Raw genomic sequence first — 17,316 nt, 5'->3', positions numbered from 1 at the left:
AGAGGGGTGCACAGGGGAACCACTCCCTGCCCCAGATCACCTCCACTCCGCCTCCTCCGCAGGGCACTGGACTCGATGACCTCTCGAGGTCCTTTCCACTCCTAGAATCTATGAATCAATTTTCTACTATTCCTAGCTTCTGATTTCTATCCAATACTATCAACCTGCCTTGTCTTCCATTTCTTATATATATATTTTCTATTACTGACTTCACTTCCCTCTAAGTTAGGTTGTTTTTTAGCCAGTGTGGTCTTTCTTCTTGATTGTGACTTCTTTGGGTATCTAGTGAAATGTTTTTAAACAATTCCTAAATCTCATTCCAAATGGTTTTTAATTGGGGGACAAGGACTGGAGTGGGGTTGTGGCTAGGCAAGGCAGGATGGGTGAGGCAATGGGGGTTGTCTGGCTGGGTGGAAGGGGATGGGTGAGGTGATGGGGGCTGTTTTTAGCTGGGCAGGGGGGATGGGTGAGGCACTTTGTGTCCTCATCCATGGAGTACAGTCATGGCCCCACTGGACATTACCACTGCGCATGGGAGCACATGCCCATCTAAAGTGGCATGTCCTGGCCCAGCGGCTGTAGGAGCAGTCCCGGGCGGGTCAGTCCCTGTTCTTCTGGCTGGGCCAATTCCACAAGTGAGATGAAAAGGAAACTGAAACATCACAAACTCCTTCATGTGCAATAAAAAGGGAGGGGGGTTCCTAAGCTGTCTTTGAACCTGGGCCCCTGAGCCCCAGCTATGAGCACAAAGGCTGCAGGGGGCAGCCACAGCAGAGGGGACCCACCCTTGCCCTGTGGGATTCGCTATTTGCCAGGGCTCAGGGACGTGGGTTTTGTTTTGGCCCCGAGGAGGTGGGTGTGGCCGAGGGGCTAAGTCTGTGCATACGCAGACAGCGATGTGGCACGGTCAGTCTGCACTGCAGGGCTCAGCCATGCAGTCTGTACCTCTGGGGGTACTCCCAGCTCTGCCATGAGGAACCCTGGTTTGCCACTGGCCCTGCTAAGGAATTCCCTCCACACCCCCACTGCCCAGAGAGCCCACAGCCAGCTCTCAGGGGCTTCCCCCCAAGTGCCCGGCCCCAGAGGCACTGAGCTGTGGCCATGGGGAAGAACAGAGGGATGGGGCCCTTGGAGCTGGCTTGGGCCACTTGCAGTGAAGGACTCAAAAATTAACTCACACTTTGACTTTAGCCCACTGGGGCCACCCACAGCCCCCTCTTATCCCAGCCTTGGGCTCCCCCCACAGCTCTTCCAATAGCCCTCAATCCTGACCCTCAGCCCCCTTCTGTCCCAGCCCTGGGCTCCTCCTACCCCCAGCTGTGCCAGTGCCCATTAATGCTGACCCACAGACTCCTGCTGTCCCAGCCCTGCCCCCCTCGCTAGTGCCCCTCAATTCCAACCTGCAGGGCTCCCCCCGGCTAGTGCTCCCCATCTTTCATTCTCCCACAAGCTGCTCCTTGACAGCAGGGAGAAGATGGGGGTGGGGGGCACACCCTGGCCGATCTGTCTGCTGTGCCTAGTCCCCTCTCTGGGAGTCTCACCCCAGCCCCGCCCATGCTGCCCGCTGGGCCAGAGCCAGGGAGGGCGAAGGCCCTGCAGGACCAGGCCAGGCAGGCGAGTTCAACACCAAGTCTTTACTAAACCAAAATCTACGCAGGGCAAAGCACAGAGCAGGGGGCACAGGCAGCGATGGGCGGAGAGCAGAGAGCATGATGGGAGAATGAGACTAAGCCAGCACAGCTGAGGCAGGAGTGATTCCCTGAGAGCAGGCTGGGTCGCAGGCTGCCCTTACTGCCCCTTCGGCCCTCGTCCCCCTCGGAGCAGGGTCCTTCGGCTCCAGGACACCTGCCTTCCCCCAGCACGCCATGGGAGGATGGCACTGCCCTTCCTGGGCAACACAGCAGCAGCCTGTGGGGGCACCAGTGTGGGAGGGCACCACTGGGATTACAGGTCCCACATGTCTCCCTGGCTTGGGGGGGGGTCATTCCTGGGCAGCCCCCTTGGCATTTCCCCCCTCCCAGCATCTGTCTCCGTGGGGGATGCTCTCTCCCCACCACCCAAGCAGCTGGAGATGGGGAAGCAAGAGGCTGGGCTAGGACGGGCAGGAGCTCCCAGGGATGGGATGGAGGAAGCGGTGCCCCTCTCCCCAGGAAGATGAAGGAGTCGGAGGAAGGGTATTTAACCCCCTTTGGAGGGGGCCTCCTAAGGTCAGCCAGGCCTTCTTCCCCCAAGGCCGTCAGGCAGCCAGGAGGTTGTGTGGTGCTGGGTGGTTGGGATGGGCTGGGCCGACCCTCCCGTCACAGCAGGGTGCAGGTGCCCTTGCGCTTGATCTCGAAGGCAGAAGTCACCAGCCCCATTTTGCGCTCGCTGTAGGGTGGGTAGCGCAGGGAGTTCATGGGCTCCAGGCCCATGCTGCGCAGGAGGCAGGCGCGGTGGTGAGAGAAGGTGTCGAAGTTGAACTTGCCGTGGTACGAGCCCAGGCCGCTGTTCCCTAGAAACAGAGCACAGCTCGGATACGGGCACAGGGCAGGGCCCAGCCGCGCCCCCTCCCCCTGTACGATCCCAGCCCACTGGGCCCTGCCCACACAGCACAGTTCAGTCATGGGGCCCAGCCGCACCCACCCCCACGGTACGATCCCAGCCCACTGGGCCCTGCCCACACAGCACGGCTCAACCTCGGGCATGGGGCCCAGCCACGCACCCTCCCATGATGGATCCCAGCCCCCAGGGCTCTGCCCACAGAGCGAAACTCAGCCATGGCATAGCTGCAGGCCCTAGTGACACCGGAGGAGACGCAGCCGAGCAGCAGGTCCCTGGGCCGCTCCGTGCGGTCCCAGTGTCCCCAGCTGAGGCCCAGTGTGTGCACTATGCCCTGGGCAGAGATGCTGGGCCCTGCTCCCAGCCCATGTCTCTGCAGGCATCTGGGTCAGCGGTGGGCGGCCACACGCTCTTCTAGGACTGCGCCGCTGCACGGCTCCGGGCTGCAATGGTTGGAGCTGGTTAGAGCCAGGGCCCGACGTTCCAGGAGCTCCATGGCAGACAGGCCCCTTCCCCGGGCTGTGTATCTAATGGCTCCCAGGGGCTCGGTCCCCACCTGGGGGGCAGGGAACGGGTTGGCTGGGGGCCCAGACGTACCAATCCCACCGAAGGGCAGCGAGATTAGCGTCGTTTGCATCATGGGGTCGTTGGCACCAAAACCGCCGCTGCTCGTCCGCTCCAGCACCTGACGCACCAGCTGGGGGGAAGCAGAGATGGGGAGTGAGGGAGCCCCATTCCCACCTGATACCCAACCGCAGCTCCTCCCCCAGTGCCACCCCATCAGCTGACCCGGAGCCCCTCCCACACAGCTGCTTCCCTCCGGGAGGGGCGACCAGGCCCAGGTGGGGTGTGGGACACTGGGGCAGTCTCTCCAATTCCTATCCAGCCCAGCCATGTTCTCCAGCCCGTCCTCTGCTGCCCCAGTCAGACCAACACAGAATCAAGGGGGCTGCAGGCACCAGGGCAGCCTCTGCTACCCACCAGACAGTGCCATGCACTGTGTGCATGATGCACACAGGGTGACTCTGCGGCTGGGGCCCTGTGCTGACCCCTGAAGGGCCCCAGTTCTGTCCTCACGGCTGACAGAGATCTAGGCTGGTTTCATGCTGGTCGTACAGTCTCACAGTGCCGCCCGCGTCTGGACGCTCTCACTCCGCTTCACAGGGGTGCAGCTTCGGCCTCTTCCCAATCTACTGGAATGAAGCCCAGCGCATCTGCTCCCGAACCCACCCAAGAGTGTCCACACGGGGGCTGCTGCCCTGGGGTGCAAAGCAGAGCCGTTCTCCTGTGGCGACTAGCCCCAGGGTGGGGGGTCACCTGCAAACGCTGCCCCCTCCTGGCCCAGCAGTGAATGGGTGTAAGGCCGGTTCCAGCACGGAGCCTGCCCTGGGCCCGGGCGTGAGTCCTCAGCCAGAACTCGCCCTAGATCCCTGCCCCGCACCTTGCTGTCGGAGGCGAAGACGTACACGGCCAGCGGCCGCTCCTGGCTGTTGATGAAGGCGATGGCTTCGTCCACGTTGGGCACGGTGACGATGGGCAGGACGGGCCCGAAGATCTCCTCCTGCATGGCAGGCTCCGACGGCTGCACGTCCGCCAGCACCGTGGGGGCTGTGGGGGGGGGGGGGGGCATCACTCACTGCACAGGGTCATATGGCAGCCCTGATCCGCCATGTGTCGGTCCCCATCCAGCCCTGCCCTGCCACTGGAACTCCCCACAGGCCCTGCTCCCAGCGCTCATTTCTCTACCATTGGGGCTCCCCCTGCCCTGCCTGGATCCCTGGATACTCAGCCCAGAGCCCCACGCCATGGCATGGATCCCCCAGAGCCCAGTGCCCTGGCATGGGTGGGTCCCCCAGAGCCCTGCACCCTGGCATGGATCCCCCAGAGCCCTGGACCCTGGTGGCGGGGCCCTCACCGATGTAGCGCTCCCTGTCGTCCGTCTGCCCCCCGATGGCCACGCGCCCGCTGCCCAGCAGGGCCAGGATGCGCTGGAACTGCTTGTCACTAATGATGCGGGCGAAGTCGGGCGACTCCCGGGGCTCGGGGCCGAAGAACTGGGTGATGGCGTGACGCAGGGCGGGCAGCAGCTTCTCCTGCGTCTCAACGCTGCACAGCACGTAGTCGGGCGCGATGCAGGTCTGCCCCGCATTGAAGCAGCGCCCCCAGACCAGCCGGTTGGCCACGTTCTGCATGTCGCTGTCGTCGGCCACGTAGCAGGGGTTCTTGCCCCCCAGCTCCAGGGTCAGCGGCGTCAGGTGCTTGGCCGCAGCTGCCATCACGATCTTGCCCACTCGGGGGCTACCTGCGGGGGTGGGGGAGACACATCAGAGCAGAGACCTGCCACTCTTCCACCTGGCCTCACCCAGGAGGGGGAAGGACCCTGCATCTGGCTGGGGGCTCCAGTCACTCCCAGCTCCCATCTTCAGGGGCCTCAGGGCCCAGAGCGTCACTGAGCTGGGATCCCAGCCCCGGAGAGCCCCCTCCTGGCTCAGTCAGGACAACGCCGAGGCCCTGGGTGTGCACCCTGGCACTGGTCTCTGGGGGCAGCCCCTTGGGAGAGGAAAGGCAGAGGACGTGTGTAGGGGGGGCTGAACGGTTTCCCTTGGAGTGAAAGGGGAGGGGATCATGGAGAGGGGAGGGGGCTGGGTCACTTGGGACATACCAGTGAAGAAGATGTAGTCGAACTTGTTCTCCAGCAGCTGGGTGGTCTCCGCAGGGCCCCCAGTGACCACGGCAAAGCAGTCCTGCAATTGGAAAGGGGAGGGTGTGTGAGGTGATCCTCATCCTGCCCCCTTTACTCTGCCCCACTCCAGAGGTCGAGATACTGGGGAGGCACAGAGGCTAGCTGGGTGTGGGGGGCTGGGGCATGGGGGCCAGCTCGGCATGGGGTAGGGGGCTGGGCATGGTGCTAGGCCTGCAGATGTGGCTCAGCGCCTTGGGAACAGGAGATGGGCGTGGTGCCAGGGGAGGGGGCAGCTCCTTACCTTGTCCAGGTAGTTGGGCAGCGTCTCAGCCAGGAGCTTCTCGGTGCTGCTGCTGATCTCGGAGGGTTTGATGATGACACAGTTCCCTGGGGGGGCAGGCGGGATGTCACTGCGCAGCACAGACACCTCCCCACCCCGGGGCCTCGCCGCAGCACCCTGACCCACCACCGGGGGGCACTGCAGGGAGGTGTCCCTGGCGAACGCACCAGGAGCCTCATTTGGGGCTGCGGGAGGTTGTAGGTCGGGAGCCCTGCCCCAAATCATGTGGGACCCATGCTGGGGGTGGGACCTCTGCCTGGGGCAGGTTCCAGGCTTGGGGGGTTTAGGTCCCTGACTCACCAGCAGCGATGGCCCCGATCAGGGGCACCAGGATGAGGTTCAAGGGGTAGTTCCAGGGCCCAATGATCAGCACCACTCCATAGGGCTCCTTGTGGATGAAGGCCGTGTCCAGCTGAGTCACCTGTGGGGGAGGCCTCGGCATCAGGAGCTTTGGGGAGCAGGTCCCAGGTCCTGGGGTGGGTGTGGGGGACTGAACTCGACCGTGGGGACAGGAGCCCTAGCTTGGATGTGGGGGCATGTCCCGGCTCAGCCCTGAATACTTGGTCCCGCCTGCCCCAGGCCTCCACCTGGGGGGGTGTTTCCTCCCCCATCCCCACAGCTCAGCCCCAGCGGGGTTCCCCTGCCCGCTCAGCCCCAGGGACGCGTCTCCCCTTACCAGGTTCTTCTCCACAAACTCGTCCTTCATCCAGCTGGACAGGTTGTTGAGCGCGTAGTTCACCTCGTTCCTGACCAGGATGATCTCGGAGAGCTCCACCTCCAAGGGGGGCTGGGGGCACAGAGCAGCGTTAGCTTCATCCCCTGCCCATCACCTTTGTCACCTCCCAGCTGGCCCCCAGCAACACGACAGGCCTGGGCACAGAGCCGTCCCGCCCACAGGAAACGCCAGTAGGTGCAGGTCACCACAGTTTATCTCCTCAGCGCCACAGGCTGCCAGGAGCCCCTCACCCCGTCCTCTCGCCCGGCACTGGCGCCCCATGGACTAGAGAGACCAGGGCTGGATCCGGCGCATCTCAGCACTCCATGGCCTGGGCCCGGCGCATCTAACAGAGCCTAAAGCCCTGGGATGGGGACCGGGGTCAACAGCTCCACTCCTTGGGTCAGGGGGACTCTCTGTCACCAGGCAGATCTCATCTGTGCAGGAGACAGAGCCTCCTTGGGGGCTGGTCACAGCCCAGGGAACAAACTGTCCCGGGAACTAAGGGTCGTCCCAGCCTTCCCCGTCCAAGGGCAGGCGCTGCTCCCACTGGCCTTTGCTAACAGAACCCAGGGCAGTAAGGACATTTAACTAGGCCCTACCAAAACACCCCCACCTGCACAGACACAGACCCACCCCCAGGGGAGGAGAGAGGGGACCACACGCCGCAATCACCTCGCTTAGTGCACGACCCACAGTCCTCCACTCCTGCGGGGAGGAGGGTAGGCCAGGAACCAGGGCAGACGAGACCCCAGTGTGCCCCCTGCTCTCTGTGCTGTGGGGGATCCCCAGGGAGACTCCCATTCCCCCCCAACCCTGCCCCCCCTTGCCCTGTGCTGGGCTCTGGGCTCAGCCCCATCTGACTCACCTTGCGCATGTCCGAGGCCATGGCATCCAGGATGGGCTGCTTCTTGTCATCCAGGAAGCGGCCCAGCGCCTCCAGCTGGGAGACCCGGTGCTCAGCGGCGCGCGTCTTCCCCGTGAGCCAGGCAGAGCGCAGGCTGCTCACCAAACTCACATAGGGGCTCATGCTGGAGGAGGGGGCAGGTCAGCCTGTGCTGGGGGAACCCGGAGTCCTCGCCCCATCCCCGGCTCTCCATCCACACAGCCACTGACCCCCACCCATCTCCACAGCCTCTGATCCTTCCCCCTGCATCCCCACAGCTTCTAAGCCCCCACTCCCCTTCCCCTGCATCCCCTGCCCATCCCCACAGCCTCTGAGACCCTAGCCCTTCTCCCCCTGCAGCCTCTGCCCATCCCCATGGCCTCTGAGCCTCTGACCTCACCCATCTCCACAGTCCCCAACCCTGACCCCCATGGTGAGGAGGCACAGGCAGTGGGGGGGCTGCACCTTTGGGGGGGTGCAGGTGGGGAGGGGAGTGGTCCAGCGCCAGAGGGGCCCAAAGGGGTGGGAATTACAGTGAAATCAGGGACTGGGGGGCAGCCCCAACTTGGACACTATCCCACAACCCTCTTCTGCCCCCTACCGCCCCATGGAGCGAGCCCCAGCCTCACTGCCTGATCACCCTGCCCCTGCAACAGGCCCCACCCCACTACCTGTTAGCCCCGCCCCCTGCAGTGGGCATCACCCTCGGTACCTGATCCCCTCCGTACCAGATACCAGTTGTGGGTGTTTTGATTGGCCCAGCCCCGCCCCGTTCCTATTATGCTGATGATGATTGGGCACCGGTCCTCTGGTGGAGGACAGTGATTGTCTGGGGCCGGGCTGAGTCAGGGGAGGGCAGAGACCTAGAGCCACCAGCGCTGGAAGCCAGGACTTCTGGGTTGTATCCCTGCTCTGTGACGGATGTGGGGTCTGGTCTGGTGGTTAGAGCAGGGGGCAGGCAGGGCTCCTCGGTTCTATCGCTGGGTTAGAGCGGGGTGCTCTCAGCCACGACTCCTGGGTTCTAGCCCAACTTGGGGAGAGGGATCTGGTGGTTAGAGGCGGGGTGGGCCTGGGGGCTAGGGCTCCTGTGTTCTTTCCTGGCTTGGGGAGGGCAGTGAGGTTTGATGATTAGAGTGGGGGGCAGCTGGGAGCCAGGACCTCTGGGTTCTATCCCAGCTATGCCCTGCAGTTGTTCAGAGTTATTGATTTATCCTCCGATCAGTGTCCCACACAGGTGTGACCCTACTGGCCTGTGGCCCATGGCTCCCTGCTATCAGTGTGAGGCTGGGCTCTGCCTGGCCGTGCTGTGTGTTGGTTTGATTGGGAGGAGACTCTGCCATTGGGTGCTCTCCCCAGTGAGATGCTCTGAGGGGCAGGGACTGGTGGCTTAGCGCAAGAGCCCAGCACTGCCACTCCCCTCCTAGGCCCTAACCCTGCTGCAGCCAACAGGGCTTGGCCTGGGTCCCCTTTGTGTGGGGGGGGTCCGGCTGCCCCAAGCCTTAAACCCGCTAGTTCACCCACTCCGCTCTGCACCACACCTCCCTGACAGCTGTGGTGACCCACAGAGTTTGGTGTCTCTAGGCACTCGGCCCCTCACCCAGCAGCTGTGGAGTCCGTCTTGCCTGTGTCGCTACCCGTGGGCGCCTTCCCTGGGGTGTCTCCTTTTGTGTCCATGTTGTTAACCTGGAAGGTGCTGGTGGCTTTCAACAAACGTGTCTTTGATCTATAGAAAGTCATAGACCTGGTTAAAGCCAATGGCTGTGCTAAGCACCTGTTTTTCAGGCCAAAGGAATGGCGCAATTAAATATAATTTTGTGTAGTGATAGCTGGAAACAGCAGGAAGCCACTGTCCAAGGCAATGAACCTCATGGCAAAGCTAATCACAAGCTAAGGAACAAGGAGTACTTGTGGCACCTTAGAGACTAACATTTATTTGGGCATAAGCTTTTGTGGGCTAAAACCCAGTGGGGGGGGTTAGCCCACAAAAACTTATGCCCAAATAAATTTGTTAGTCTCTAAGGTGCCACAAATACTCCTGTTCTTTTTGCTGCTACAGACTAACACGGTTAGCACTCTGAAACAAGCGAAGGAGTTTCTCTGGGACTGATTGCAAATGTGGGGGGTGGGGCAAGAGGGGGAAACTGACTGGTTGTGAGTGAAATAGCAGTCATGCAGCGAGAGATGCAGCAGAGAGCGGGGCCCTGGAGGAAGCAGAGACCGGGCTGCCTTTGGGAGCAGCAGACTTGGATTTCTGAGCAAGTGACCTGCCTCCTGTTTGTTCCTGCTGGGCGCAGGGGACCGGACTCTGCCGGCGTTCTCTCCCTGGCTGGAGAGCGCAGGAGCAGAGCCCTGAGCCTGGGACACGGTGTGACCAGCAGAGGGGAGCGGAGAGCCCAAAGCTTAGCCTGGGGTGCACAGCGAACGCAAGCTCCTTCCTGGGTGCGTGCTAGGACGGGGAGCAGGAGCCTGTCACCCAGCCACCCCACCCGCTACGTTCCCAGGCACTGGTAACAGGCCAAACCTGTCGGAGCCGCTAGTCCGCCTCTCTGCCCGGGGGAGGCCCAGCTTGTCCAAGGAGGGGGTGCGACCCACCCCAGGCAGGTCTGAGCAGTGAGAGGAGACGTGTGGGTCTAGGAGCCCCTGGGCAACTGGCTCTGATCTCTGCATATCGCTCGGGCAGCAGGCCCGAACAGGCCCGAGGACAGCAGCTGGGACCCATGGGACTCAGCCATCTGACTGCCAGCTCCCCTCCCTGTCCTGGGCCTGTCCCCTGTCCCAGGGCTGGTCCTCATGTCCCATGTTTGTCTGTCTTCCACAGGACAGGAGCGATTTTGTCTGTACAAAGTGCAAACTGGTCTCCATATTGGAAGAGAAGGTTCGAGGTCTGGAGAAACAAGTATCGACCCTGCGTTGCATAAGAGAAAATGAAGATTTTCTACGTCTACGGGCACAACGTTCTGAAGAATCAGAGCAGGCTGCGCAGTGGGGACAGAGGGACGGTGAAGAAATCTGGCAGCATGTGACCTCCAGAAGAAGAAAGAGGAGCGTCCACGTACCAGCAATGCAGAGACGGGTGAGCAACCGTCTTCATGTTCTCTCCACAGGTACTAATGCGGAGAGTGGACTAGATGATACATCTGAGGGAAGGGAGCAGGAGATTCCACCGATTGGAAGGCATGAGATGCGCTGTCCTAGGGATGGGGTTCCACGGCCACCGCTCCCAAGAGAAGGAGGCGGATGGTGGTGGTCGGGGACTCCCTCCTCAGGGGGACTGAGTCATCTATCTGCCATCCCAACCGGGAAAATCGAGAAGTGTGCTGCTTGCCAGGAGCTAGGATTCACAATGTGACAGAGAGACTGCTGAGACTCATCAAGCCCTTGGATCGCTACCCCTTCCTGCTTCTCCACGTGGGCACCAATGATACTGCCAAGAATGACCTTGAGCGGATCACTGCAGACTATGTGGCTCTGGGAAGAAGGATCAAGGAGTTTGAGGCGCAAGTGGTGTTCTCATCCATCCTCCCTGTGGAAGGAAAAGGGCTGGGTAGAGACCATCGAATCGTGGAAGTCAACAAATGGCTACGCAGGTGGTGTCAGAGAGAAGGCTTTGGATTCTTCGACCATGGGATGGTTTTTTTAAGAAGGAGGAATGCTAGGCAGAGACGGGCTCCACCTAACGAAGAGAGGGAAGAGCATCTTCGCAAGCAGGCTGGCTAACCTAGTGAGGAGGGCTTTAAACTAGGTTCACCGGGGGAAGGACACCAAAGCCCTGAGGTAAGTGGGGAAATGGGATACCAGGAGGAAGCACGAGCAGGAGAGCGCAAGAGGGGACGACTCCTGCCTCAGACTGAGAAAGCGGGACGATCAGCGAGTTATCTTAAGTACCAGGCAAATTGGTTGAAACTGTAGTGAAGAACAGAATTATCAGACACATAGATGAACACGATTTGTTGGGGAAGAGTCAACATGGTTTTTGTAAAGGGAAATCATGCCTCACCAATCTACTAGAATTCTTTGAGGGGGTCAACAAGCATGTAGACAAGAGTGATCCAGTGGATACAGTGTACTTGGACTTTCAGAAAGCCTTTGACACGATCCCTATTAAGCAAAGTCCTCTTATGGATTGGTAACTGGTTAGAAGATAGGAAACAAAGGGTAGGAATAAATGGTCAGTTTTCAGAATGGAGAGAGGTAAATAGTGGTGTCCATTTTTGCCCCCCGTGCCTTGGGTATCCCTGCATGGGTCTCTGGCCCTTGCATCCCGGGTGGTCCTCAAGCCGCCAGCCCAGGGCTGGGCACAGCACCCAGGGCCTTACCACAAGCCTCTCCTGGCTCCGCTCACTCACCAGACAGCAGAAGGGCTGGGACCTCCTCTGGCAAGGGGGCAAGAAGCTGCCCCAGAGCCCAGCCACGCTGACACTTCCCCACAAGGTGCTATTTGCACTTATTGCATTAGCCGCCTGGTGAGCTGGACCCAGTCTACAGACCCCGACACTGTCCACACGGGGCCACCAGGAGATATCAGACAGCACCGACTCCAACTCGTTCCTGGCCTGGGCCTGGATCAGAGCCAGCACCCCCTAGAGGGGAAAGGCCCCCTGCCCATTCCCTGACCCTCTGAGCCAGCCAGCCCTGCACCCTGGGAGCAGATAGGAACTGGCGCCTCCTAGAGGGGAAAGGCCCATTTCCCATTCTCCCCACACACACAAACACGAGCAAGCCTGCCCTCCCCACTCCCCAGGGCTGGATTGGAGTAGGCCCATATCCCATTCCCTGCCCCCCTGAGCCAGCTGCATGCTCTGGGCCTGGATCAGAGCCAGCACCCCATAGAGGGGAAAGGGCCTATGTTCCTTCCCCCCCACCCCCAGCCAGCCAGTGCCCCACCCTGGGGCCGGAGTGGAACAGGCATCCCTAGAGGGGAAAGGCCCTGTTCCAGGCCGGACGCCCCATTGCAATGGCTCAGCAAGGGGTGTGTACCTGAGGTGCTGCCCATGCACTCCGGAGTTGGGTGCTGTTGAGGTGGGAGCTCGGCACCTCGCTGGCTTCTCTCAGGGATTTCCTCCGACTCAGCCCTCTCGGCAGTGTTGTTTGCTCAGTGCTTCACCCCGGCAATCCCCGTGGGCGGGTGGAGCCAATTGGGCACATCAGGGAGGGCAGGATGGCTCCCTGCCTCTGTGGAAAGACAAAGCGGGGTGAAAAATGTACAGCAGAGCAGCGCCTCGGAGATGGGGGTGATTGCCAGGGGGCGCTGGGAGCACCCCAGAGAGCTGGGCACAGCCACACCACTGGTGCAGCCTCACTGGAACTTCCAGAGCCACGCAGGAGCCTGGGGAACAGTGCTCCCTGGGACCCCCCTCCCCTCACACCGCCCCCCCCAGGACCCTGTCCTGGGAACCCCCTCCTCACACCGCACACCCTGGGACCCTGCCCTGGGAACCCCCCTCCCCTCACACCGCCCCCCCCCCCGGGACCCTGTCCTGGGAACCCCCTCCCCTCACACCGCACACCCTGGGACCCTGCCCTGGGAACCCCACTCTCCTCACACCACCACCCCTGGGACCCTGCCCTGGAACCCCCCTCCCCTCACACCGCCCCACCCAGTATTCCCTCTCCCCTCACACTGCCCCCCCAATGGGAACCTGCCCCAGAGATTGAATTTCCGGGGCTCAGGCAGATTCCCACCCATCAGCTTGGCTGGGATTAGTCATGATCTGAATCTGAAAACCCCACACCCTAATAATCCCACAGAATCCTGTGTGGGCGGTGGCACAGCTGGGCCCTGTGCCAGCACGTCTACCCCTCCCACTGGCATGCCTGATCCTTGTCCTGCTAATTACCGCTCCTGTAAGCGAGGGGTAGTGGCAGTGGTGCCCCAGGTACAGAAGGGAAACTGAGGCACCAGGACAGAAAGCAGCCAGGCCAAAGTCACCTCCAGGAGCTAATGTCCGGGCAAGAGGGCTCCAGGCCCTGCACAGGGGTGAGACCCAGATGGCCTTGCCTTGCTCCCCCAGTGCTCTGCATGGGGAGACCCAATGTTGCCTATGAATTCCCCCGCCGTCACTAAAGCAAGGCTGCCAGCCCTACCTGCAGGGGTGGGGGGCTCTGCAGGGTCTGTGCTGTGTGAATTGCCCAGCACATCTCCTGCAGCCTGCTGTGGGCCAGGACGCAGCCTGCACCCCCAATCTGGGGGCAGACTTAAGGCACCCAGGCCTGGCCATTCCCAACCTTTCCCACTGGTTGTGGATTGAGTTTAACCCGAGTCCCCTGCCTTTCCAGTGTGGATGGGGCCCTGTCGCTGCCTCCCCCCCCCCAGGCCCCAATCCCCTGGCCCCCCCAGGACTAAGTGCCCAGCTCCTCAAAGGTCTTTCAGCTCCCAACATCCACCAGCCCTTTAAGGAGCTGGACCCAAGTTCTTGGCCTTCATTTGCTCTTAATGGTTGTAAATGGCCCAGGGCCATTGGCTCTTGTAGGGCTGCCCTGGGGAGACCTGCCAAAGGCCTGTGTCAGCAGAAACGAGACGGGGAGCAGGTCCCTGGGGGAGGGCAGAGCTGACTTAGCACTGAATGGAGGGGGGAATCCCCACCCCCGTCAACTGCTCAGGCAGGGGGTAGTCGCAGCTGCCGGCCCAGCGCGAGCTGCGTGGGAGGCGCAGGGCTGGCACACCGGACAGGACGCCAGCCAAGCGTATCAGCAGAGGTGGAGGTGCTGTAAGGCCAGCTCAGTGCTTCCTCCTCACCCCAATGCTGCATCTGCATCACAGGGCTCTTCCAGCCAGGGCGCCTTGGGATCCAGCAGCCTCTGTCCCTCCCGGGGCGGGGGTCAGACACAGCACAGGGCTGCAGGAGGCCGCCCCTCTGTATTAAACAGTAACTATTTAAAAAAAAATAACTTTTCTGCTTATACTGTAACAATAATTTTGATACAAATGTGTTTTGGTCTGAATTTAAAAGCGGTGAGAAAAAGTCAATGCATTTTAAACATTTCACATTTGAAATAGTGTGAAATACAAAAAATGTTTCATTTATAAGAGGGGGGTCACATTCAGAGGCAGGCAGTGTGAAAGGGGTCGCCATCGCCAATACAAACAGTTTGAGAACCACTTCTCTAGGGATGGGGCGCTCTGCTGTCGGGGAGAAGGGGAAACCAGCTCCGGTCAGCTTTATTTGCATCAGATTTCAAGCCGGCTTAGCCACAATTCCGTGTGTTGCGGAGTTTGCTCAGAGTTGGTTTCTGTGTCACTTGTCTAAAGGATTGTGCCATGGAGCGGGGAGGGATCGCTCAGTGGTTTGAGCATTGGCCTGCTAAACCCAGGGTTGCGAGTTCAATCCTTGAGGGGGCCATTTAGGGAACTGGGGCAAAAATCTGTCTGGGGATGGGCCCTGCTTTGAGCAGGGGGTGGGACTAGATGACCTCCTAAGGTCCCTTCCAACCCTGAGATTCTATGATTCTGCTTGGGCCAGTGGCATTGTGCTGTGCCCGGGGAGAGGGGTCACTCCAAGCCTGTTGCTGGTGGACTTTGGTTGGGTAAGGAAATCCTACTCGTGCGAGAGGAAAGTTGTATTGCAGAAAGCAGAGGGGATTTGCCCTCCGTGTAGAAGCAGGTGTTGTCCGTGAGTTGCGCCTAACCAGCCGGGGTAGCTTTGCAGCAGGGCCTGAGAACCCAGGGGAGCAGCAGGTGATTCAGTTGGAGCACGTGCCCTAAGGCGCGGCTGGAGAACCACCTCATTCCAACAGCCTGTGGAGAAAGCAGGTGTGCGGGGGCGAATGTACCGCAAGCACGGGTGTAATTTGATGAGCTGATTGTGCGCTCGGAAGAGCACAAAGTGAAGCAAGGCTCCTGGGAGTGTCAGGTCGGGTAGCGAAGCCAGCAATGAATGCAGCTCTTCTGCACAACTGGCACTTCCGCGGGTAGGGCGCATCGCACCCCAAGAAGGGGGAAGTCCAGACCCTCCTAAAATAAGAACAGGAGTACTTGTGGCACCTTAGAGACTAACAAATTTATTAGAGCATAAGCTTTCGTGGACTACAGCCCACTTCTTCGGATGCAGTGGGCTGTAGCCCATGAAAGCTTATGCTCTAATAAATTTGTTAGTCTCTAAGGTGCCACAAGTCCTCCTGTTCTTCTTTTTGCGGATACAGACTAACACGGCTGCTACTCTGAAACCTCCTAAAATAGATGCTCTCATCCCATGGCCAGGCCCAGGTAATGACAGAGAGCTCAAGCCCATCCTTGGATTTCGAGTGGGACCCAGGAAGCGTCACAGCGCTAGAAGATCCCAGGAACGCCACACTGCAACCCACGACGCTGAGTCAGCCGTGCAATGAACGAGCGAGCCGGGCACCTTCGAGGGGCAGTGGAGGGTCACCGGACAGTGCTCATGAAAGGGCAGCGGGATTGCGCAGATGAGCCCTGCAGGAGGGTTGCCGCGCTTGGAGAAGCAGTGAGCTCTGGGCAAGTAACACGCTCCGAGCTCAGCAGAGAGACTGGTGCTCTGGAGGCGATGAGCGGGTCCTGGAGCCGGCCCGTCGCGTGCCAGGGAGCGCAGCTGCGGCAGTAGAGGTGCTGAGCTGGCCTCAGCAGGGAGCCTGGCTGGAGCAGCAACGGCACAAAGCGGAGTTAGCCCTGACCCAAGGTATGTTCACACCACTCCAGCAGGCTGGGTGGGCAGCACGTGTGCAGTAGGGCTAAGAGATCTGGACTTGGCTAAGGCAGACAGAGGCTCCCTGAATCCAGCGGGGAGGGGAGCAGGCTCCAGAAGCACGGAGCTGGGCTCAGCTGGTTTTCTTGTTTGGAAATATACAGAGAGGTGCTCTGGGTTTTCCCATCTCCTGCAATAGAGGGATCCTTGGGGGTCCGTGTTCCCCATGGCGCTGAGCGCCTGTGAGGGGGGAGGACCAACGGCCAAGGGGCAGCAGGGGGCACGTTAATGTCCCGAGGTCAGAAATAGGAGCCGGGCAGCAGGAGGGAACTCTAGTTTGATTTCTTTTACAGCCTGAGCCTGGAGCTTGTTGCTCCCCCAGGCACCTGGCAGATGGGTTCACACAGACATGTGCATACCTGTGCACACCCACACCCCTGTGCTTACACATGCACACCCACCCACCCACACCTGTATCCACACACACACACATACACCCACACGCGCACACCCCCAGGTATGCCTGCACCGGCACACCTGCACCCACATGCACACACCCCTAGGCACACCTGCACCCACACCAGCACACCTGCACCCCCCACACACATGCAGGCACACCTGCACCCACCCACCCACTCTCCCACCCACACACACACAGACACACACACATGCAGGCACACCTGCACCCACACTCACACACCCCTAGGCGCACCTGCACCCCCCCCACACACACACACTCAGGCACACCTGCACCCACCCACACACACCCCTAGGCACACCTGGATCCACATGTGCACACACTCAGACACACCTGCACCCCCCCCACCCACAGACTCAGGCACACCTGCACCCAGATGTGCACACCCCTAGGTACACCTGCACCCACCCACCCCTAGGCACACCTGCACCCACACCAGCACACCTGCACCCCCCACACACATGCAGGCACACCTGCACCCACCCACCCACTCTCCCACCCACACACACACAGACACACACACATGCAGGCACACCTGCACCCACACTCACACACCCCTAGGCGCACCTGCACCCACCCCCCCACACACACACTCAGGCACACCTGCACCCACCCACACACACCCCTAGGCACACCTGGATCCACATGTGCACACACTCAGACACACCTGCACCCCCCCCACACCCACAGACTCAGACACACCTGCACCCAGATGTGCACACCCCTAGGTACACCTGCACCCACCCACCCCTAGGCACACCTGCACCCACACACACTCAGGCACACCTGCACCCACACGCACACACCCCTAGGCACACCTGCACCCACCCACCCACTCAGGCACACCTGCACCCACACGCACACACCCCTAGGCACACCTGCACCCACCCCCACACACTCAGGCACACCTGCACCCACATGCGCACAAGTTCTCCCAACACCAGGGGCACCCGGCCCCTTTGTAGCTCTCTAAGAGGATGGAAGGTGCTGGCCGCGCACACCCCCTTACGTGGGGGAAGCCAGACAGCCAGGGAAGC

General features: G+C 60.8%; 1 protein-coding gene across 3 annotated transcripts; it reads right to left on the bottom strand.

The window, feature by feature from the left end:
• Window positions 1–944: 944 nt before the first annotated feature.
• ALDH3B1 (aldehyde dehydrogenase 3 family member B1) lies at window positions 945–12,352 on the bottom strand. 3 transcript variants are annotated; one of them, XM_065594539.1, is made up of 12 exons: window positions 12,140–12,352; window positions 11,160–11,292; window positions 8,760–8,885; window positions 7,145–7,307; window positions 6,238–6,348; window positions 5,862–5,982; window positions 5,523–5,608; window positions 5,201–5,282; window positions 4,454–4,840; window positions 3,980–4,146; window positions 3,136–3,235; window positions 945–2,491 (listed from the first exon to the last, which is right to left on the bottom strand). In XM_065594539.1, the coding sequence occupies exons 3-12, from the start codon at window positions 8,834–8,836 to the stop codon at window positions 2,298–2,300; spliced, it is 1,488 nt and encodes a 495-aa protein (XP_065450611.1). In that variant the 5' UTR covers window positions 8,837–8,885; window positions 11,160–11,292; window positions 12,140–12,352; the 3' UTR covers window positions 945–2,297. The 3 variants fall into 3 exon arrangements, with proteins under 3 accessions (XP_065450611.1, XP_065450610.1, XP_065450609.1); XM_065594538.1 differs by lacking the exon at window positions 11,160–11,292 and having other exon boundaries at window positions 12,140–12,351; XM_065594537.1 differs by lacking the exon at window positions 12,140–12,352 and having other exon boundaries at window positions 11,160–12,086.
• Window positions 12,353–17,316: the final 4,964 nt, after the last annotated feature.

The sequence above is a fragment of the Chrysemys picta genome, chromosome 4 (assembly GCF_011386835.1).
Source record: "Chrysemys picta bellii isolate R12L10 chromosome 4, ASM1138683v2, whole genome shotgun sequence".
NCBI classification, from domain to species: domain Eukaryota; kingdom Metazoa; phylum Chordata; order Testudines; family Emydidae; genus Chrysemys; species Chrysemys picta.
Note: the sequence above shows the minus strand (reverse complement) of the source record. Positions and strands in the feature narration are given on the sequence as shown.